Source organism: Nipponia nippon, unplaced genomic scaffold (assembly GCF_047370975.1).
Source record: "Nipponia nippon isolate SJK-2023a ecotype South Korea unplaced genomic scaffold, ASM4737097v1 scaffold_30, whole genome shotgun sequence".
Taxonomy (NCBI): domain Eukaryota; kingdom Metazoa; phylum Chordata; class Aves; order Pelecaniformes; family Threskiornithidae; genus Nipponia; species Nipponia nippon.
In genome coordinates, this window is record NW_028262348.1 from 2,009,713 (window position 1) to 2,030,264 (window position 20,552).

Consider the following 20,552-nt stretch of genomic DNA (forward strand, 5'->3'; position numbering starts at 1 on the left):
TCCGTCTCCCTCGCAACCCGCCTCAGCCAGGGCGGCTGCCTCCCTCGGAGGGGAGTGAGGCAAGATGGCGCCCCTCGCCCACCAGAAGGAGGGCTGGGACGGGGACAGTCGGTGCGGGAGGGGGTCTCGCTGCGAGACCTCGCTCTTTGCGGTGGGAGACCCCTGTGCGTGATGCCGGTTCGCCCGTGATGGCCTCCGGCCGCCACCGGGTGCCCTCCCGCAGGCCATCGCGGGCCGCGCTGCCTGTGAGGGCGCTGCCGTTGGCGGGACGGGCGCGGGGCCGGCTCAGCGGGGCGGCTTTGTGCGCGGCGCTAATCCCGGCGGCAGCTGCCATTGGCGGCCGCGTTGCCGTGGCGACGGCCCCGCCGGCGGCCGCCTTTGTTGGGGCCCGGCGCGGCGGGCGCGATGGCGGCGGCGGAGGAGGAGGCGGCGGGGAGGGGGGGGCATCGGTTTGCCGCTACAATAGCCGCTCGCCGGGAGTTGCCGCTCAGGCCTGGTTGTGGTTAAGGGGTCGGCGGGAGCCCCTGCCTTTGGTGGGAGCCCTTTGGCACCTCCGTCACCTCAGCGCTTTGTGCTTGATGGGTGTTCGGGTAGTGCTGGGCCTCAGGTGAGCGGAGGCAGCCAGTGCCCGTCCCATCCTCTAGCTCCGGACCAGAGGAGGTGATGGCAGGAGCTAGGGGGGATCTGGCGTGAGGCTGGAAATAGCTGTTCCCTGTGGATGCCTTTCTCCCGGCTCTGCAGCCTGTCCCGCCGTTCGGAGGCTCCAGCACTACCTCTGCTTTATCTCACCTCACGGGCCGCGTGCTCTCTGAGACCACCCAGCTCATCTCACCTGTTGCCTTGGAAGGAGACGACAAGATGCTCGTGTCTAGGTTTTGTTGGCAGTAAAAACCACCAGTTGTAGCTATACAGCTAGAGAGTTGCAGAGTTGGGACCCTAGAGTTGAGTGGGGTGAGCCTGTTTCACCTATTACATGTATATAGATCCATAGATACACATATATATCTATCTTCGATTTAGTTCATGGCAGTAAACAGCTTTCAGCTAGAGCACGTGTTATTGTAAATACTTTTTTGCAAGACGAGTACGTTTCGGGGTGCTGGGTAGACACCTGAACTCAAAGCACCAGCAGAAACTTAGAGAAAAGCTCAGGCGGGGGAAGGCTACAGCTCTCCTCTCCGCGGATGGAGCGCCGTTTGGGACGGAGCGGTTGCACGTCTCCCGGCTCCGAGTGCTCGGGTGCCGCGGGAGCGCCGGGGATGCGGGGTGGGTTTGTGCGCGGGCGCCTGCTGGGCTCTGCCGCTTGCAGCTGCTACCGCTGTCCGGACTCTGCGAAGAAGAGGTGGTTGCTGGGGCTGGTCGGATGGAGTAAGTCAGCAGCCGGGCTGTGCTTGTTCCCGCTGGGTTTTTCTTATGCCCATCTCTCATCGCGATGGGTTTGTGGGCTCCAGCTACCTGCGTTGAAGGCTTCAGGAGCGGCACCGCTGCAGAGTGCCGTTGACACAGTGTTCTCCCAGCGTTTACTGGGGAGGAGGACAGCCGTGTGCCCAGCCCTTCTGAGAACTGGATGGAGAAATGGATCTAGCTTGAAAAAATGAACAAAAACAGTCAGTAAAACCTCTTGAAATATTTTTAAGCTACGTCAGGTTTCCCCCCAGCACATCACATTTGTGCTGGCACTGTGAAGGGAAATGGTGCAGGGGCAGGAGCGAGCGGCGATGAGGAATGGCGGCGTGATGAGCTGGCTGTGTCTTGGGAAGGTGCTGAGGAGTTGCTTCGGGTCCGTGTGAAGTCTTACGTCCCCCGTGGCTCCGGCTGGACGCCCAGCATGTTTCTCGGGTGTTTGTTGACTTGGCCGAGGGAGGCTGAGCCAGGGCGGGAAGAGCACGGGATGAGCAGGAGCCAGGTTGTCTGTTGTCACCTGGCTCTCGCGGGGTGGACGTGTTGGACAAGCCCAAGGGCATCAAAGATGATCTCTGTCTGCTCGTGGTGGCACTGGAAACGTTAGCAAGGGCCCCTTCATCCCTGTGGCACTGAGGTGGAGTGGGGTGTCCCGTTTTGTCTCGTGGGGGACAGGAGCCCTCTCCCTTCCCTGACCGGGGCTGTGGGCTCTCCCCGAGCGAAGCCGGGCGCTGCCTGCGCAGGGGTACGGGCAGCGCTCTGCCCTCGCCGGCGGGCTGTTCCAGAGAAGGTGGCAATGCAGATGCTTCCCGGCGACAAGGCAAAGGAGTAATCCTTCCATGGAGTCGGGGGCACACGGGGCTTGCCGCTCAGGGAGTGGCTGCCTCGCACCGAGGAGGAGGAGGAGGGCCGGGGCAGCTGCTGGCCGGAGACTGCCACCGCATCCCCTGAGCACTTGCATGTCCAGTTTCATAATCGGATTAAGGCAGTGGTATTAGAGAGGAGGGATGGGTCAGTGGGACAGGTTTACACCGGGGCTTACACGGACAGGATTGAAGTGTATTTTTTAACCCTGCTCGGCCTGACCTGCGGATGAGCGGTGCAGATGCGCCTCTGCAAGGCAGCAGCCAGCGGGAAGATGGGGGGGAAAAGTGGCACCAGGCGGTGATGTGCTCGGGGAGGAGAGCAGCCCCAGGCCGGCTGGGGGATGGGATCCGGCCGCCCCTCCCCCCGGGAAGGCAGCCCTGCTCAGGCCTTGCAGTAAATTTGCTCTAATTACAGCCTCCAGCAGTGGGAAACCTCACTTAGAGGAAAGGCTCCTCTGGGGTGGGGGCGGGGGCCCTTCCCAGCTTCCCCCGGCAGGCTCTGTTGTCTGAGGCCTCCACTTCCCCTGTCGCTGGGAGGCCCCTTATTCCTCTCCCCTCTCCAGCTTTGCTTCTCTCCCCCCCTTTAATTCTCCTCTCCTTTGAGGCCGGGATTTGGGAACAATGCCTTCCCGGCTCCTTGCCCCCCGGCTGGAGCTGCAGGCAAACAATCGGGGTCGCTTGCTGCCAGGGGCCGGGCCGAGGGGGCTCAGCCCGGCAGCACCTGCCCCGGGCTGGTGGGGGGACCCTGCTGCTTGCGGCTCGGGGACACGCCTGGTGCGGTAGCTGGCGTGTCTGTCTGTGTGCGCGCACGCCCTGCGCGCTTCTTGGGGATGGGAGGTCTCATCTTGACCCCTTCTGGTTCGGGGAGGCCCGGGAAGCTCTGCACAAATGTGCTGGAGGATGCTCGTGGCAACGGCAATAAGCTGATCCGGAGCTCTTCTCTTTGCAGGTGGACGACGCGATGCTGATGTTCGACAAGACAACCAACCGACACCGAGGTGAGAGCGGTCTTCTGGCCGTAGGAGAGGGAACTGCGGAGGGTTTGCCTCCTGCCTTGCCTAGGGAGGGGTTAGTATCCCAGCAGCAGGGCATGCGGGTCGCAGCTGCTCTTTATCTTGCCTCCAGTCGCCCCATCCTTTTGCATCTGCATCCTTTACCAGCGTCCCTTGCAGCACAGAGAGCTTTTGTCCAGCGCGTTTCCTGTGCTGTAAACTCGCCGAGTTGCAGATATGTGAGAGGAGGCGGCCCCCTCCCCTGCCCGCTTACCTCCATGGCTCCAGCCCGCAGTGTGTGTCTTACCTTGTCCCGAGTAATCTGAGCTCTGGGAAAGCTGACACGAGAGCCTGAAGAGCGCCTGCCTCTCGCCCCTTCCTCGGCTCAGAGCCTGCCTGTGCTCCCAGGTCACCTTTTCTTACCCGAGTCTTGCTGGTGGAGTCTGGTTACAGGATGGGAGCAAGGCTGTACTATTTGCGCTATCCGGACCCAGCCCACCCATGGGCGTCCCTGCCTCCCGCTCTCCCGGTGAATCTTCAGACCGATTGCCCCGCAGCGCGGCAGGGCTTGACGCTAGCAAGCATTGCACCAGCTCCGAGATTTATTGGCAACAACTTAACTTGCAAACTTAGCTTTGGTGTCTTCCAAATCAGGGCCAGTAACAGCCCTGTGCTGGGCCGCTCTCGTGTCTGTGAGTTGTTTGAAGCACTTCCAAGCACCTCTGCCCCCAGATCAGCGAGGGAACGCTCCCTTCTGCTCTCGCTACACTGTGTGCCCTTCAGGTTTTTGCTTTTTTCTAAAGCCATTAAATCTACTCTGGTTGCCTGGCCTAGGATGTTGTTCCAGCTTCAGGAAGGGAAGAAGTGTTAACCCCTGTTCCTCCATGGGTGTCTCCCAGTCTCTAGTCCAATTAAAGAGTTGTCGGGTGTTTGGGAAGGAGCCAGGAGAGCTGCTAGCCGCTGTGTCGGCGGCGTGGGGCTCTGTCCAGGGCGCAGCAGGCCTGGTGGGGGTCTGATGGGGCTCAGGACTGGTTTTGGTGTCAGGGTTTTGCTCTTGAACTCCCCAGCCCCTCCGCTCCTGGGTGTTGAGGTGAATTGTGTGAGACTACCTGGGCACAGACAGACGGAGGAGTTTATGGAGAGAGACTTTTTTGGCAGTATGGAGAAACAGTGGGGTTCTGGCCAGCAGATCCCCGTCTGTTTTTAAAAGTTATTTTAAAGCACCGTGGAATTGGCCAGTTCTGGAAAGCGGAAAGTTCTGTTTAATCCCAGCTTGCTTGTAAGGCAAGCTTAAAGACATCCTCCCACCTGCCTCAGTTTTCCGGAAACGGCCGCAGTCAGCTGAGAGGAGTTTAGTCTGCCCACCCCAGCTGGTCTTTGCCAAAACTGTCAGCAAAGGGCTTGGTGAGAGAAAGGAGGTGTGAGTGTGGGCCGGGGGCCAGGAACATCCTGTCCTGTTTTACCCCAGATATTAACCTTACTTTGGTGAAACTTGGCAAATCGCTTTGCTTGTGTCTGTCCGTCTTGCTCTGTACAGCTGCACTGCTGATATTTGCCTGCTCATACAAGGCTTTAGGACCGGTGACTGAAGAGGAAAGGTGCAGGGTGTTATTGCTGGTGGGGTGCGTTTAGCGAGGACGGTGGTGTCCTGGCAAGCAGCTGTTCGTTTCTCCACCGACTTTCTTTGTGTGAGCGTCTGTCTGCTGCGATCCTCCCCAGCGTTATCAGCCATGTGGTTTGCCTTGCAAATAGCAAAGTTTTAAAAAAATATACTTCGTTTTGGGAGCAGTTGGGTTCAGAGAGGGTGGGAAGTACAGGACGAGGAGGAAAGGGGAATCTATATGGGGATGCTCCTGTCCTTCTTGTGCATAAAAGCAGGATTTGCTGGAGAGGGAAGATGAGAGACAGACGTTTTAGAAAGGACTGATTATACCGTCCTAGAAGCCTGTGGCTCCTTCTCCTGCCAATAAAAGGATGTGGGTAGCGGGTGCAAACTGTGCAGAGCTCTGAGCTGATCAAAGGAGTTTTGCCTTTTCTTCAGGTTTTGGGTTTGTCACATTTGAAAGTGAAGACATTGTGGAAAAAGTGTGTGAAATCCACTTCCATGAGATCAACAACAAAATGGTGAGTGTCTGGGGCAGAACCCAGGGGAGGAGGGGTAGAGACGTGGGATGGAGAACGGGGCAATGGCACAGGGGCAGGGTGGGAGGCACTTGGGTCCCGACGCGCTTTCTCTGCAGTGGGGAATTGGATGGAGTCTTTTCCCCAAAATCACAGCAGCCAGTCTGAGAAAGAAACTCGCAGTGTGGAGGTGAACCAGCACAATACTGAGCTTTCAAGGAGAAGAGCTAACTGTAATGAGGAGTTGTGCCCTACTTGGAGGTTTCAAAGTTACGTGAAACCTCTGGGTGGCCTGGGAAGGGGGCAGGTACTACCTTTATTCAGAAATGAGGAAAAGGAGGCTTCGAGGCCCTGATGCAGGGCCTGGCAGAGCGTCAAGGGCAGCACCAGGAGGGGAAAAGCAGTGTTTGAGCTCCCCATTGCCTGTGGTGGCTGCAGAGCGAGAGGGAAGGCTGGCAGCGTGCAGGCCAGAGGCAGGGCTGCTGGGGAAGGACAGCGGGCGGGCTGCTGGCGGCGGCCAGGGCTGGGGAGTGCCGTCGCGGTGGGCAGCCCTGCCTGGCCCGCTGCCCACGCTCTGTGCCGGTGGCGGCTGAGCCTGATCCTTATTTTCTTGCGGCAGGTGGAGTGTAAAAAAGCCCAGCCGAAGGAGGTGATGTCCCCAACGGGCTCGGCGCGAGGGCGGTCCCGAGTCATGCCTTACGGGATGGATGCCTTCATGCTCGGGATCGGCATGCTGGGTAAGCCCAAGGACAGATCTCCTCCCCAGCTCCCGTCCTGCCAGGCAGCAGCTTAGAGGTTTTATTCCGAGAGCGGGCAGGGTGGCCAAGGGCAGCTCTCCCTGGTGCAAGGCCGGGGACGCTGGAGGGGCGCCGGGACCTGTTTGCGATCACAACTTGCCCTCTGGTGGCACCTGGAAAAACTGCAAACTTGTCACTGCTGCCCTGCGACAGCCGGAGCTGGCAAGGCACAGCCATGTGCTGGGCAGCTCTGGCCCTCTGCAGCTCCCTTAACGGTCCATCGCATATAGGCTGTAATTCTTTAATGGCTTTAATTATGTGGAATAAGATGTAACTACATAGCTGGACCGAGTGTGGAGTAATCTGTGCCCAGACACCTTCCTCCCGCACTTCTACAGGCTTTCTGATAAATTAGTTGATTAAAGAGCCCCCGAGCTTCCACTTGCAACAGTGGTCCGTATCAATGTCCTCGCTGCCGTTGAAAGACTATAAAAATGCCCTTAAAGTTTTGGTTAAGCTTTGTCTCGCTTTGTGCCCTCCCTCTCAGGGACAGCAGGTATCCAGTATGGCAAGGAAAACCGTACACTTATCTTGGGACTGTCTTGTAAGGAGAAATTGGTGACAAGCAGGCTGGGTTTCATGCCTATCAATGATTCTAAGGTTCAGATAAAAGATGAACAAAAGAAAAAAGTCCTTTGTAGCCCCCACTTGCAAGTCTATAAACCCTCGTGCCTGGATCTGAGATTCAAGCATGATCCTTCCAGCGCAGGTGCTGTTCCTGGCTCCTCTCCCTCCCTCTGTTCGTTCTGGCCAGGCTTGAGCTGCCCCAAGAGCAGGCTGTTTGCTCAGGATCATCGCTGGTGTTGCTGGGCAGGGTGTACTCAGCCTGGCTCTCCTTGCTAAGCCTGCCGAGTAGCACCTAGTCACTGAACAAAACCCCAAAAAGGGCATTTTTTTCCCCAGTGTTTTCACTTGACTTATTGAAGGAAAATAAATCTCCAGCCTGTGGTTTTGGGTTTTGCCTTTTCTAAGCCATCTGAATTTAAAGCAGCAAGGCTCAAGCTGAGTCATTGGGAAATCCACGTACTCATGTCTTGGGAGATCTCAAATCAAATATTCATCTCTCAGTCAGTGCCCTGCGTTCTCAGAGGCTTGGTCTGTGTAGGTGGTCAGCTTCCCCGGGAACGGCAGGAATCGTCCTCCCGCCCGGCGCCAGGAAGAAGCGCTCTGCCTGCTTTCGCCAGCACTTCCAGTGCAAAAGTGACTCAGAGCTATTCAGCCGTTCAAATGCCCCCACCTCCCTGATCTCCTCCTATTTGTAAATCCAGCTGATGCATCAGAAAGCCTTAGTCTGCAGAGCTGTGAGTTTCTGAGAAGGAAATCTCCATGTCCTTACATGTTCGGAGCGAGGGAAAAATTAAACAGGCCTGCTAAAACTCTGCTGCAGACTTGCATCTGTGCAGACTCTGCCTAGCAATTTCCTGGGGCTTCTGCTGTGAGCCCTCTTTGTGCTTTCTAACACTAATGGTCACGCTGCCCGTGAGCGGCCAGCCACTGAGGACAGGGACCCTGGGAGCTTGCAGTAACGGAGCCCTTTTCTCTTCCCCCAGGTTATCCAGGCTTCCAGGCTGCCACCTACGCGAGTCGAAGTTACACTGGCATTGCACCTGGCTACACTTACCAGTTCCCTGGTGAGTGGTGCTCCCTGCTTGGTTTCTCGGGCTGCCTTCAGGTGACGGGAGCCCCTGGCATGATCCGTGACCCAGGCTCTGCCCCTTTCAACCTTTCCCCTGTTTGGTCTTTCTTTAAATTGGAGACGGATGTGGAAGGGGGAGGGGAGAAGCCCTGGAGTAGGTGGGAACAGCCTGTCCTTCATTAGGATTATCCTCACACTCCAGGGGCAGGAAAAGCCCAAGGCTGCTCTGATGCCCTTTATGTTAGCCTCCTCCGTAGGGCTGCTGCTGTGACACAGAAGGGCCCCTGCAGCTCTGCCTGTCTCGCTGCCTTTGTGTATGTCTGTCTCTCTTTACCAGGGTTGCCACTGCTCTGAAAGTAGCACAGAATTTTAAAATGTGGCCTTCCGTGGGCCAGGGAGCTCCTAGGCACCCGAAACGCAGGTGCCTGCGACACTACAGTTGTGTTCTGAACAGCGCCTGGACCACTCGCAGCCTCCAGAAAACATCTGCGGGGGCGGTGGGCTGCAGATCCCCCACAAACTGGGTGGTTTCAAGCTCCCAACCCCGCCACGGGCTCAGAACATGGACTCTGCAGTCAATGGCTGGAACCTGCTGTGCCGCAGCCGCCCAGAGCGTTCTGGGGACCCTTCTCCCTCCCGTTCTCTGCGAGGCAAGGGAACGAGGCAGAGCACGCTCAGGGAAAAGACTGTCTTGCTATTTTCTAGAGAAGTGGCAACTCTGAGCATCCCTTCCTTACCCCATCCCTCAGTGTGATGGTTTATATCTGAAGTCTCGATGTTAGGGGCTGGGAATGGGAAGTTTCCTCTTCGCCTGAGGCGAGCCCAGGCTGACTGTGGCTGAAAGTTGCTGTTGCCTCCTAGCTGTCTGGAAGCTCTCCGTGAATCCAGTTTATGGGTCTCGGTTGTAGTGGCTTCAAGTGCCTCATGGTAAAGCCTTGCCCAGATGAGTGTGGCCAGTACTGAGCACCCCCAGGCACGGCAGCCGGGAGGTCAGATTGGATGGGTGGCAGAGCGGTGCTCCAGGGCAGCTCTGAGGCTGCACAGTGAAGCCTGCACTTGCCTTGACTTGGCCAGATTCATTCTAAGGATAAAGGGATCCTTTCCGTCTCCAGGGCAGGAGTCCAGCACCTTTCAGCACCAGTTATAAATTAGTTTAAAGGCGGCACTGGCCTGGTCGCACTCTGGCTGCAGGCTGCTCCCCCAGCAGACCCTGGCCGCTGTCTCTCTGTGGGGTCTCCCTCGGGGCGTTTGACGAGTTCCTAAGCTGTCTTGCATTTCGTTTTTAGAGTTCCGTGTAGAGCGGACCCCTCTCCCGAGTGCCCCCGTCCTCCCTGAGCTCACAGGTCAGTCCCGCTCATTTCCTAACCTCACAAGCTGGAAGGGGAGAAGGGGGCTTTGGGCTGTTCCAGTGGTGTCGCTGCTCCACAGCCTGGTGCAGTTAGACTGGAAATGTTCCTTATTTCCTCTTCCATCTGTATGAGCTCCGTCCAAAGCTGGGGCTGGAAAGATGGAGAGGCAATCAGAGCCATGTGTATTGCCTCCGAGAAGGGCAATGCAGGTCATGCCAAATGAAGGCATGTAATCCTTAGATGGCCTTTCCTGCTGCTTGCTTCGTTTTTAGCTCCTTGCCCCAGGCTGGGTGTAAACCAGATATGGAAAATGGCAGAGTGCGGGGTGACTTCTCAAAGGTCTGCGAATGACCTTAACCCGAGCTGCTGCAAGGATGAGATTTGGAGTGCTGGGAGGAGGGAGAGGGTGTGGGAGCACTCCTGGTTACTCTAATCCCATGTCCCTGTGCAGGAGGGGCTGCAGGGAACGCTCTCCCTGCACCGGGTGGTGCAGCTCCCGAGCTGCTCCCACACGGGCTTCCCGGACAGAAGCGAGCGTGGTGGGACTCTACAGCGAAGTCCTGCAGTGCTCGTAGGGAACTGTGGGACGAAACGGGGGCAGAGGACCATTCTCCAGGGACTCGTCCTGGCTCGGTGTCCTCACAGTGCAAATACGCTCTGGATCCTCAGCCCCTGGGTTGTGTGCAGTGTGCTCTCTCTAGGTGATGCTCCTCCTGTTGACTTTCCCTTCCATGGCCATGTTTTCCCCAGCTCTGTCCTGTCCATGGTTTTTGTCGTAGAAAAGCAGCTTTGTGTAGCACCCTGCTCCCCGTGTGCCATCTCATTTCCGTGGTGTTCCTCCTCTCCAGCGCTTCCTTGCCCCCCCCTGTTTCAGGGTTTGAATCTCTCTGCCATGAGGGTGTGGAAAAGGTTCCTGAGAAGCTCTCCCGGAATTATCAGTACAAACAGGCTTGACGGGGGGTTTCTGTGGCACAGAACCATGTCGATCCTCAGGGACTCTCCGTTCCCGAGGATGCTGAGGTTGGCAGCCACCAATGAACAAATTGCTCTGAGGGATGTAGAGGGAGGCTAAATCCTAGCTCCCTCTTAATAAAACCCTTCCCTGATGCCATGTATGCAACTGTATAAGCACCTGATCCCCATCTTGGAGCCTTTTGGTTGCCAAGCAAAGCAGATGCGGGCCCAGTGTGTATTTACATGTGTGTTTTTCAGCAAAACCCATAAAATTTGTAGAGGAATGTTGGTGAATTGGCAAAAGTGCTTTTCCCTCCGAGGTCTGGCCCCGGCTGCGCTCTGGCTTTTTCTAGCAGAGGTGAATCGCCCAGGGCCTGGCCGTCACCGGCGGCTGGGGTGCACCAGGGCTCTGTACAACAAGAAGTTATTAGTGCTGCTGTCCTGGCTGGGTGCCACGTTAGCTTACAGTCCTGAGTGTCTCGCTGAAGTACCAGCTGGGGATCGTGGCATTCTTCCCTTCCCGTTACGCTTACCTACTGTTAAACAGTCGCTGCGCAGCCTCTTGGCTAGGCTGAGCGCTGCGATTCCCATGTATAGGCTGGAGTTGGTCCCACGAAGGGCAGGGCCCCCTTCGTTCCTACAAAGGGCCAGCGAGCTGCGCGGTGCTGGAGGGCCCTTGTGCCTTCGAGTGCATGCGTGCGTGTAAATGGGCTGCGCTGGAGGGGCTTGGCAAGCGGAACTGAGATGAGGGGATGGCACAAGCAGGGATGATTGCTCCAGCACATGGGGAGCTCACATGCAGGTGCTTTCTCATCACAACACAAACCTGGTGTCTCGGTAGACAGACTGCAAAGGCAAGAAGGGTTTTTCCCAGAGAAAGAACTGGAGTCTTTTTGGGAAGACCTGGCCTCCTTTCTCAGTAAAATCGCATTCATTCAGCAGTGTGTTAGGGACTTGAAGCGGTGATGGGGCAGGAGGGTGGCTGCCAGCAGCCTGTCCTCCCCGCAACCGCATCTTTGGGGGTGATGCGAAGCAGCAACGTGCTCGCGTTGGCCCAGGGCCTGCAATGAGCAGCTAACCCAGATATAAGCCTCGTATGACGTTTGCTTGAAACAGGCTGGTGCCTGCTGCTAAATATTCCCTTATAAGCTAGTCTGGGTTTCAGCCTTAACGCGATTGATTTGTTCTGACCTCTTTTTCTGGTGCTCTAAACAGAATCACAGTGAATTTCACATTCAAGCATGAAATGCTGACCCAGTCATTTTAAGGGCAAAGAGAAACATACTGGCTAGATGCCTCCTGCCCCGAGGGCTGGCTGCCTCTGGCAGTAGAGTTGGGAATTAGAACTGCTACATATAAATTAAGACTTACTGTTTTAATTAAGCCGTTTCTAGTTCCTGCTCCCTAGGTATATGGTTCCTGCTCTTCTACGGTGAACGGCAAGGGGTTGAGCAGTTCAGGAGCAAAACTCAGAGTGGGGAAGATGGTGTGTCTTGAGAAGCGTAGAGAAATAGGGAGAAAGAGGCTATTAAACTGTTATTCACAAATAGTAGCAAGGGACGGAGAGGAGGGCTGAGCCTCAGGATGTTGAGCTGCCAGCTGCTGCGTTTCTCCACGTTTACAGCCAAAATCTGGATCTGTAGCTTCAGCTTAGCTGCATCTTGCAAGCTAAGTAGCGACAGGATACATCTGAAATTGCCCCCTTCTGGTTCAGCTCTTCCATGTCGCACCCTCGGCTGCGCCAGGGTGTGGGCTCGGCAGAGCATGGCTAGTGAGTTCCCCCGGACAGTGGCCGTGCAAAAGGATAGCGAGAAATGCAGGGCTGTGCGCTCCCCTAGTGTCATCCTCGGATGTCCCGTGTGATGCACTAAGCCGATATGTCTCTGTGGGCCTGCTATTTTGCAGCAGGGAATGAAGGCTCCTGTTGAGGAGTTCCCCGTGTAGCCACAGTGCCCCTGAGATGCCCGTTCCTTCTTTTCCAGCAATCCCCCTCACTGCGTATGGACCAATGGCGGCAGCAGCGGCTGCGGCAGCCGTGGTGCGAGGGACAGGTAACTGCCACTTTCCTCCCCAGCGCGGTGTCCTGTCCCGGAGGTTTGCGACGGGCTGCGGGAGGGGGGTGGGACGGGGTTGCATTTTTGGGATCTTCACTCTGTAGTTTTGCTGCCTCCCGTAGGTTCCACCCCCAGTCGCACCGGTGGATTTCTGGGCACCACCAGCCCCGGGCCGATGGCAGAGCTTTATGGAGCCGCCAACCAGGACTCGGGGGTCAGCAGTTACATCAGCGCTGCCAGCCCAGCCCCGAGCACCGGCTTCGGCCACAGCCTAGGGGTGAGTGTTCCCTGTTGGGCTCTGCGCAGGGCGGGGAAGATGGAGAGCGGGACGGCCAGGGGAAGGGGCTGCATCTCCGCGTGGTGATGGAGCTGAGCAGCGGTGGGCGGCCCCCGCTCGGCCCACAGCCTGCTTTCTGGTTAAGAAACACCGCCCGCCGCAGCATCTGCCGCGCCATCGCTGAGCACAGACGGATGGGGCAGGATGCAGCAGTTCACTTGCAGCCCCCATCCCTGGGCTCCGCTGGCTCTCCCTGGCCACCACGCAAGGTCCTGACCTCCAGACCTTTCCCTGGTCTGGCCCGGACTTTCCCAGAGCCCGTCTCGGCCCTGACGCTGTGTTCTGCAGGGTGATGTGCTCTTTAGACCTGGCACCTCCAACTGAAACCAGCTTTCTCAGCATCTGGGCCATGACTGAGTTTGTTGTAGTAATTCTCCTTCACATTTCTTTTGTTTGCTTACGAGTGGGGTTTTAACTCTTTCTTCACAGGGTCCCTTGATTGCAACAGCTTTTACCAATGGGTATCACTGAAGCTGGGGACCAAGGAGGCAGGAGGTAAGAGAGCTTTGAACAGGAACGGGTAATGAGAGGAGTGAAGTTCTGAGCTGGCCGCTGGGCTTGGGCTCTCGGCAGGAGCCGCGGATGCCGCTGTGAGCTTGCTGGCCTGACCCAGCCTGCGGGAGGAGTCCTGCGGCCAGCCTGGGGCTCTCTTCCGCACCAGAGGCTCGGCAGGTTGGGTTTCTACCTTACGCTCCTCAGGCTGGGAGTGCTGTGGAGGGATCGCGTAGTGTCTGGGTGCCAAGGGGAAGGGAAAGCACTGGCGGAAAGAGGAAAGGTCTGCAGGGTTGGCCAGAATCACAGCGCAGGGGTGATCCCGAGAGACAAGCTTGGCTCACCTGTGTGGCCAGGGAAGCCTCCTCTGCGCAGCTGGTTGTTCTCGCTGCTGCCGAGACCGCTGTCTCTGGGGAGCGAGGGTTTTCCTCTCCAGCCTGGGAGAAGGGCAGAAGGAAAATCTGAGTCTGGTCAGTTCTGTTTCTGGTCCTCGGATGGGCCTGAGAGGGAACTGGTGGATGATCTCCGTTTGCTTTGCAAATGTGGCTGAAGTTAGCTGGCTTAAAATTAAAATTAAAAAAAAAAAAAACAGCTTTACAAAAAGGAGGGCAAAAACTTGCAGGGAAGGGTGTCCAGACGGGAGCCCTTGGCAGGGCTGCGCTGAGCTGAGAGCCGGGGAAGCAGCTGGAGCCCGCTACGTCCCAGGCCTCCCGGGGGCCGGGAGCGCCGCAGGTCTGGGCAGGCTGCGTGGCGCGCGGGGCCTCGTTTCCCCGGCCTGCACGTTGCCGTTAAAGACGGAAGCATCCCTGCCGTGCCCCGTCGCTGTGCCAGCGAGAGGCAGAGCGCGTCTGCGTTGGGGCGAGTTCGGGCGTCGAGTATTTCTGTCGGATCGCACCGGAGGAAAACCCCAAGAGAGAAGCCGTTGGTTGTTCTAGATCCTGTCCCTTCCCTCCCCTCTGTGTCCCGCAGATTCCCCAGTGACCTAACCGAGGACAGCGGCTGGAGGATCTGGTGAGCCGCGGGGGATGAGCCAAGGTTACCTTTTTCTTGAATCAAACTGCACACTGCCGGCTGGCTGCCAGGCTCCTGCCGCCCTGCCCCGATCTCTCCCTTTGACCAGACCACACTGGACTGAACCCGAGGAGATCATCTCGCTTTCTTACTAACCACCGACGGTTTACGCTTCCCCCCTCCCTGCCCCCAGCCCACCGATTCTTCTTTTATTTATTTTATTAGCTGTTAGTTTTATTTTTTTATTTTATTTTTTTATCTTTTTTTGGGGGGGCTACCCCTTCTTTTTGTTGTTTGCTCTTTCCCGAGCTAGTAGACATATTTTATGAATTGGCTTTGTGATTGTGTTAGGTAGTTTTTATTGAGGAGTATTTTTATTTGGCTTTGAAACTGTTTTGAATATTTTCAACTCTGTTGTTGTTGTCGTCAGTGTTTTTAAAGCACGGTATGTAACGAGAATGCAGTTCTGAAGGGAAGAAAGAGACGCAGAGAGAGCAAAGGCTGAGAGGAACTGATGTATTTCTATTTTTTTTAAAGAAACTGTTTTTAATTGTTTCTGTTTTGTAAATGTGAGGCTTTGAAAAGTGTGAAACTCCAAGGATCCGAAAACGTTGGACATCGCTATGGAACAAAACAAATGTATATTTTGCTAAGTGAAAAACACTATCCTTACAGCTGAAAGAATTTTTTTTTTTCCTAGGTTTAGTTTTACGTGGGGTTTTCTTTTTCCTCCTGTATAATATGTAAATATCGCGAGCTGAACCTGGCTGCCGCCTGCAGCCTGGCTCCAAGGAGCAGCTCCAGGTCCTGGACTTGGTGCCGCAGCGTGAGCAATACTCTCCAGCAGAATCCTGACAGGACTCCGTTCTTTTTTTGTACACCTTTTACTGTAAGATTTTAAGACCTCTGATGAGATGAAAGGGGGGTGGGGGCGGGGGTGAAACGTACCGGCCATCGGCTGTTTTGCTGAGCGGGTTAAAGCTGCTTCCAATCGCTCGATGTACAGACTCCATCACTGGGCTCCGTAGTGCCAGCCTCCGGTTTGGCTTTAGGTAAAGGGCTTTACCGCCATTGCTTGTCTTGGTTACTTTGAAAGGAATTCACTCTCCAAACGCTATCGCTTGCGTCAAGGTTTCCTGGGAAAGGGGATCCTCCTCCGGAGGGGAGGGTATCGGAAGGGGTGTCAGCCGGGGCCGGGGGGGTTTGGGTGGTCGTTCCCTGAAGGGCAGGACGCCGGGTTGGGGAGTCATTAACGGGGGAGAAAAGCATTAGGGTGGTGATTTGGGGGCGGGTTAAGGGCTTCTCAGGGATTATATGAATTCTGGAATTGCAGCTTCCCCTTTGCTTTACTCTGTGTTCCGAAGGCTGTGGGAGTTTGTCCGTTGTCCTGCGCGGGGGCGGTCGGGTCCCTTCTCCAGAACCTGCCGGAGCTGCCCCCGCGCGGGCCGAGGCTCTGCCCCGGGAAGCCTCCCGCAGGAGTACAGGGGGCAGGTTTGGGTCTGGATTTCAGTGAACCAAAGACCTTGTTAAGGGGGGTGATTAAGCCTTTTATTAAGATGCAGCCAAACTCTTTTCCCAGGGAAATAACAGCTTCATCTTAAGTTTTAAAAATCATTCCCTCTCTTCCCCCAAACTGAGCCCCCGTGAGGGAGGGGGGCGTTTGGAAAAGGACCGGGAGGGCCACAGGGCCCTTCTCTCCCATCCCTCCCCCGCCCGCGGAGCCGGGCCTGACCTGGGCGATGCGATGCGTTTGGAGAGTTCCGTTTAGGTAAGAGGGTACTTAACAGATTAGTACTGAAAACACAAAGCAATAATTTTTGTTACTGAGACAAGAGTCTGTATGTCTGTTTTTTTAAATATTTCCTAATTAAAGAAGAGCTGCATTTTATTGGGTTTATTTTTATTCTATATACTTCAAATTTGGGTCTGCGGACAGCGCTTTCCTCCCTCTTGGTATATGCGCTGAACTGCTTCCGTGCCCCTCCAGGCGCCCGAGGCCAGCTGTGCTGCTGCTGGGCTGCGATTCGCTCTCCGGCCAGTGCCGCCGCTGCCTGGAGGCTGGGGCTCCGGTTTCAGGGTGGGCATTTTTTTTAAAAGAAATAAAGCTGTGTTTTTAAGCCAGTAAGTTATTACACTCCGATGTTTGTTCTCTCCACACCTGTAACCCTTTTTCCAGATTTCAGTTTTAAATTCCTAATAAATTATTTGAAAACTGTCCTTCTCTGTCATTATTTGGGGGCGGGAGATTCTCTAATGGAGGAGATTTCAGGTGAACGTGGACCTTTTATTAGGATAAAAGCCCCAGGCAGGGCTCTGACTGTGTTCGGCTCCCAGACGTTGGCAGTGGCCCAGTTTATAACGCGAGGCAGATCTGGTTTTAATGAAGATTGTGTCTCTTCTCCACGTTACAGAGGTTCTGTATAGATATTTGTCGGTTCAAGAAAGGAGGAGATAGCGTGGTGCTTAGCAGTTCAGATGCTCTGGATGCAATGACTACGGCGCAGCAAGGAGCCTTGATCTAAGTAAAAGGTAGAGATTGGATGGGAAGAGAAATCCTTAATGGACAACGCTACGAGAGGAAGGTAAATGATAACAGCATAAAACAGGGTGGGGAGCCCTGTGCAGCAGCTCTTCGTGACAGAGAATTCTTAAAAATAAGCTGTGGCTCAAGCCTGTAAGGTTAGGAACCGGTTGTCAGTTGGGATGTCCGCACAAGCTCGCTGAGGAGCAGCGGCTTTGTACGCAGCCCAGGTTGGGGGAACCCAAAAATAGCATCGGTGGAAAAATCTTTACCCTGCTGGGGTTTTTCTCATGAGGCCCTCTCGGAGTGCTCGCTTTCCCACACCTGGTGATCCTCGCACTGAATTCAAGTGGATGAAATCCAAGATATGACAATTTCTGATTTGTGACTTTAAAAAGCCAGTTTATTGGAAGTTTTCCTGGCAACATCAATAATAAATCGGATATTGAGGAGTGGGGAAAAAGGAACCATAGAGTCTTAAGGTTCACAGGTAAGAGAACAGGGAAATAATAAAAAAAAAAGAGTAAAGGTGGCCAAAGTAGCAAAGGAGGAGAATGCTTAAATGGGTGTTGAAGGGAAAGTCAGCAGATTGACCTGCGGGCAAAAGATTAAATCCTTGTTTCTGAACTAACCGTGCTATGGCCTGTCCTTTACATCAGCCTTTCGTGTCCGTTCAATGGTCTCGCTGTTAGGACACGAGAATCTTGAACCTGTAACTCGGCGTCTGTTTGGCTTTAGCTGACCTGCGAGCGGCGAATCCCAGGGCCTCAGGGAGCTGGCGAGGGATCCAGAAAGTCGGAACGGTTCTGGGGTTCATCAGCATGTCTGCCTTTAACTAGATGTCCTACGGATGTGTCAACACCCTAGGGGTACTAGGGGCACCCCGGCGCAGTTTTGGCCACTACGAGGGGGAAGGTGTCCTCGTCGTCCCTCACAGAAACGTGCGTTTGGACCTGCCGAAGGGTGCTGAACCCTAAGCTTCCCGAATACGCGCTCGGGGATATTGGGCTGTTGGGGAGCGGTGGGCTCTGCCTCTTCCTCTGCTCTCAAAAACTGAAGGCTTGCTTGGTGCTTTAGGAATAAATGCGGCCTCTCGCTGTCAAGTGCGCAGTCTAGGAGCTATATCCTGGGTGCGTAGCAATGCCAAGCCTGTAGCCCTGGCAGTGTTAGAGCCTCTGGGGTCTGCCCGGGAGGGCGGTATTTTGGACTCGCCCCTGGCTGACTCCAGGAAGCTTTTTCTTACCCATTTTTTGATCTTATTTCAAGGTTCCCAACTCGCCTCACGCCTTGGCATAGGGAACCAAAGGGCCTCGCGGGGTTCTGCTTTGGTGCTGAAGAAAGAGCAACTGCTGTCTCTGAGCTCCCGAAGCTCCTGTGTATGTTGAAACTTCCAAGCCCACGACTTGGGGTTGGAACTAGGTGGTCTTCAAGCTCCCTTCCAGCCCAAACCATTCTATGATTTCCAGTGTAACTCCCTTAAGGTCACGTAGAACCAGACACTACTCCTTGTTTAAGCCTTGCAGGGGCTTTACAGGTTGCTTGGCTCCTCTTTCTTGCCCAGTAGTGCCTCCTCCTCTGTGGTTTCAAAGTAAAAAACCAGCTTGAATGTTTTTCAGTTCGGCTCATGCCAAATGCTCATCTGGGGTGAGTGGACGACCTGTGCCTTATTCTCTGAATCAGGCCAGGAGAATCCATGGAGAGAGGCAGGATTAATGGTAAGAGGGATACCATAAACAGAGGATGCCAGCATTAGCAGGATGGATATCAGTGCGCCAGCGATTTCTAACAGAACTACCACACCGCTATATTTTTAGTAGAGAGCCCTTGAAAATGTCCAGATCTTTCAGGCTGGCTTTTAATAGTAGCATTAAAAGATTTTAATAGCAAAAATCTAGAGAGCAAATATTTGCCTTTCTGGCTTTCAGAGATTTAACTCCACTGGCCTTCAACTGGTCATGTCACAACCTGCAGCCAACAGCCTCTGATGGAAGAAATCTGCATTTAGTAACGTAAATACTGGCTTGTTTATCTTATATCTGTGTCAAGGTGAGCTTGTCGTATAAAGAAAGAGCTGCATCTTTCTTCAGCGCCGGTGACTCTGTCAAGTCCTTCAAGAATGAAGTCCCTGGCCCTGCTTTTCCTGCTGTCTGGTGCGTAGGCGGCACTCGCTCCCCAGCACCCCTGGGCTGCTAACGCTCTGCCTAACTCGAACCTTTGCGTCTCTTCTCAGTGGGCGCAGCCAGCGCTGCTGTCTCACCCCGGGCCGTCTGGGAGCTGCGCCGCATGCTGAAATGCACCATCCCGGACAGCTATCCTGTCCTGGACTTTGCTGACTACGGCTGCTACTGCGGCTTGGGAGGCAGCGGGACACCAGTGGATGAGCTCGACAGGTTTGTAAGACTCCGCTTTTACAAACCTCTTTCCTTGCCCGTGCTTTCACAGCTCTGCATGCCAGCTTCGTCTCAGCTGGCCCTGCCTATGAATGTACACAAAACTCTGGCTGCTGTGAACGAAGCTTTCTCTCAAAGACCGATTCAAGGAAAAAAGGTTGCGTAGTAGCACACCTTGGTGCCGTATTACTAAAGATAAAATATAACCCCAACAACTCTGTTTTCTCTTCTGTGGCAGCTAAACTGCACTTGGTCCAGCATTTTTTTTTTGCGGCAGTGCTGTGCCAGCAGCCCGGACGCAGCTCCGAGCACGCTGCCCAGTGCACGACCACCGACGCGCACGGGGCTGAGCCGCAAAATGCGAAGAAGTGGCTTGGGCAGTTTAGAGATCACACAAGACCAATGGCCAAGACGCAGTGAGTTGTGTCAGCTGTTAGCTCTTCAGCTACCGGGCACTGACAGGGAGCGTGGGGTAAATGCTGTCTTTTGCTTTCCCTGTGCCCAATGGACAACTCTGTGAAGATGCTCCTGGCAGTACCTGTGCACCAGACACCTCTTGGACCATTAGCTGGCAGAACTGTGTCCCTTTGAGGTCCTTCGTGTCTGCTCTCTTATCGCTGGGTATCTTTTTCCTCTGTTCAGTGCCTTGTCAAAGCAATAATAGCGTATTTACGTGTCTTACAGGTCAGCTGAGTTTGCATCTCTGGTATTTTCTGACCTTTTCCTCCCTGTTTCCCAGGTGTTGTCAAGCACATGATAACTGCTACTCGCAGGCAAAGAAACTAGAATCGTGCAGATTCTTTGTGGACAACCCCTACACAGAGTGGTACAGCTACAGCTGCTCCAACGGGCAGATTACGTGTAACAGTACGTTGCTGGCTGCGTCACACTCGATGCTTCGGCGGCAGGAAGGCGCGGTGCATCCCTGCCGGCGGGGCTGCTCGGTAGAAACGGGGCACCCCACACAGGCACCGGCCCGAATGTCCTCCCTACAGCACGCATTTAAAGTTTGTGGAAGATGTATGGTATCGCGGTGCGTAGGGAAGCCTGTCCCCTCTTCAGGGGAGCGAGTCCCTGTGGTACTTCTCTGGGAGCCCCTTTAATGGCGGTATTTAAGAGATCAGCGTGCTAACTGGGAAGGGTTACACAGCTTCTGCTGGACGTCTCTAATGTAATGGTGGAGCTTTTATAGGGCTCCGGAACGGAGATAAACAGCAGACAGGCTGGCAAACAGAGCGGCAGGGAAGGAAGGAAGGAGCAAGGGGATTGCTGGGCTGGAGCACACAGCTCTGGGGCCAGAGGGTGAGCGGGGAGAAGCAGGCGCATCCCCAAAACAACGGCAGCAAGTCAAAGGGCTGTGCCCTGGCAGCAGAACCGCCGGCCTGAATCACTGCCGTGGGCCAGCGAAGGAGCCGCGGGGTCTGACGGCTCCTGCTCTCTCCCCCAGGCAAGAACAACGAGTGCGAGATGTTCATCTGCAACTGCGACCGCACCGCCGCCATGTGCTTCGCCAAGGCGCCCTACAACCCCGAGCACAGGGCGCTGGACACCAAGAAGTACTGCAGCTAGCCCGCCCGCTGCTCCTGCCCCTCGGGGCGGCAGCAGGCCCGCAGCGGCCCGGCACAAATAAA

General features: G+C 55.3%; 2 protein-coding genes across 3 annotated transcripts in view; both read left to right on the forward strand.

Moving 5' to 3' along the window:
- The window catches only part of MSI1 (musashi RNA binding protein 1), a 30,258-nt gene extending 15,079 nt beyond the window's left edge, over positions 1-15,179 (forward strand). Inside the window, exons 7-15 of one of the 2 annotated variants that reach the window (XM_087768757.1) lie at positions 3,217-3,265; positions 5,301-5,383; positions 6,000-6,117; positions 7,728-7,808; positions 9,100-9,156; positions 12,099-12,167; positions 12,293-12,447; positions 12,937-13,002; positions 13,969-15,177. In XM_087768757.1, the coding sequence (XP_087624883.1) occupies positions 3,217-3,265; positions 5,301-5,383; positions 6,000-6,117; positions 7,728-7,808; positions 9,100-9,156; positions 12,099-12,167; positions 12,293-12,447; positions 12,937-12,978 (654 nt within the window). In that variant the 3' untranslated portion in view covers positions 12,979-13,002; positions 13,969-15,177. Of the gene's footprint in view, positions 1-3,216; positions 3,266-5,300; positions 5,384-5,999; positions 6,118-7,727; positions 7,809-9,099; positions 9,157-12,098; positions 12,168-12,292; positions 12,448-12,936; positions 13,003-13,968 lie in introns of both variants that reach the window. The other variant, XM_087768758.1, reaches the window with a different exon arrangement.
- Positions 15,180-18,637: 3,458 nt separating this feature from the next.
- Positions 18,638-20,490, forward strand: PLA2G1B (phospholipase A2 group IB). The gene is made up of 4 exons (XM_009463725.2): positions 18,638-18,681; positions 18,762-18,921; positions 19,661-19,788; positions 20,369-20,490. Exons 1-4 carry the CDS (start codon positions 18,648-18,650, stop codon positions 20,488-20,490), a joined length of 444 nt encoding a protein of 147 aa, XP_009462000.1. The 5' UTR covers positions 18,638-18,647.
- Positions 20,491-20,552: the final 62 nt, after the last annotated feature.

What these genes read in the sequence shown, in the direction of transcription:
- PLA2G1B (XM_009463725.2), top strand. Translation starts at nt 18,648, where the DNA reads ATGAAGTCCCTGGCCCTGCTTTTCCTGCTGTCTG. An exon ending in CCTGCTTTTCCTGCTGTCTG is followed by an intron (nt 18,682 to 18,761) that starts GTGCGTAGGCGG and finishes GTCTCTTCTCAG; the next exon opens with TGGGCGCAGCCAGCGCTGCT. An exon ending in CCAGTGGATGAGCTCGACAG is followed by an intron (nt 18,922 to 19,660) that starts GTTTGTAAGACT and finishes CCTGTTTCCCAG; the next exon opens with GTGTTGTCAAGCACATGATA.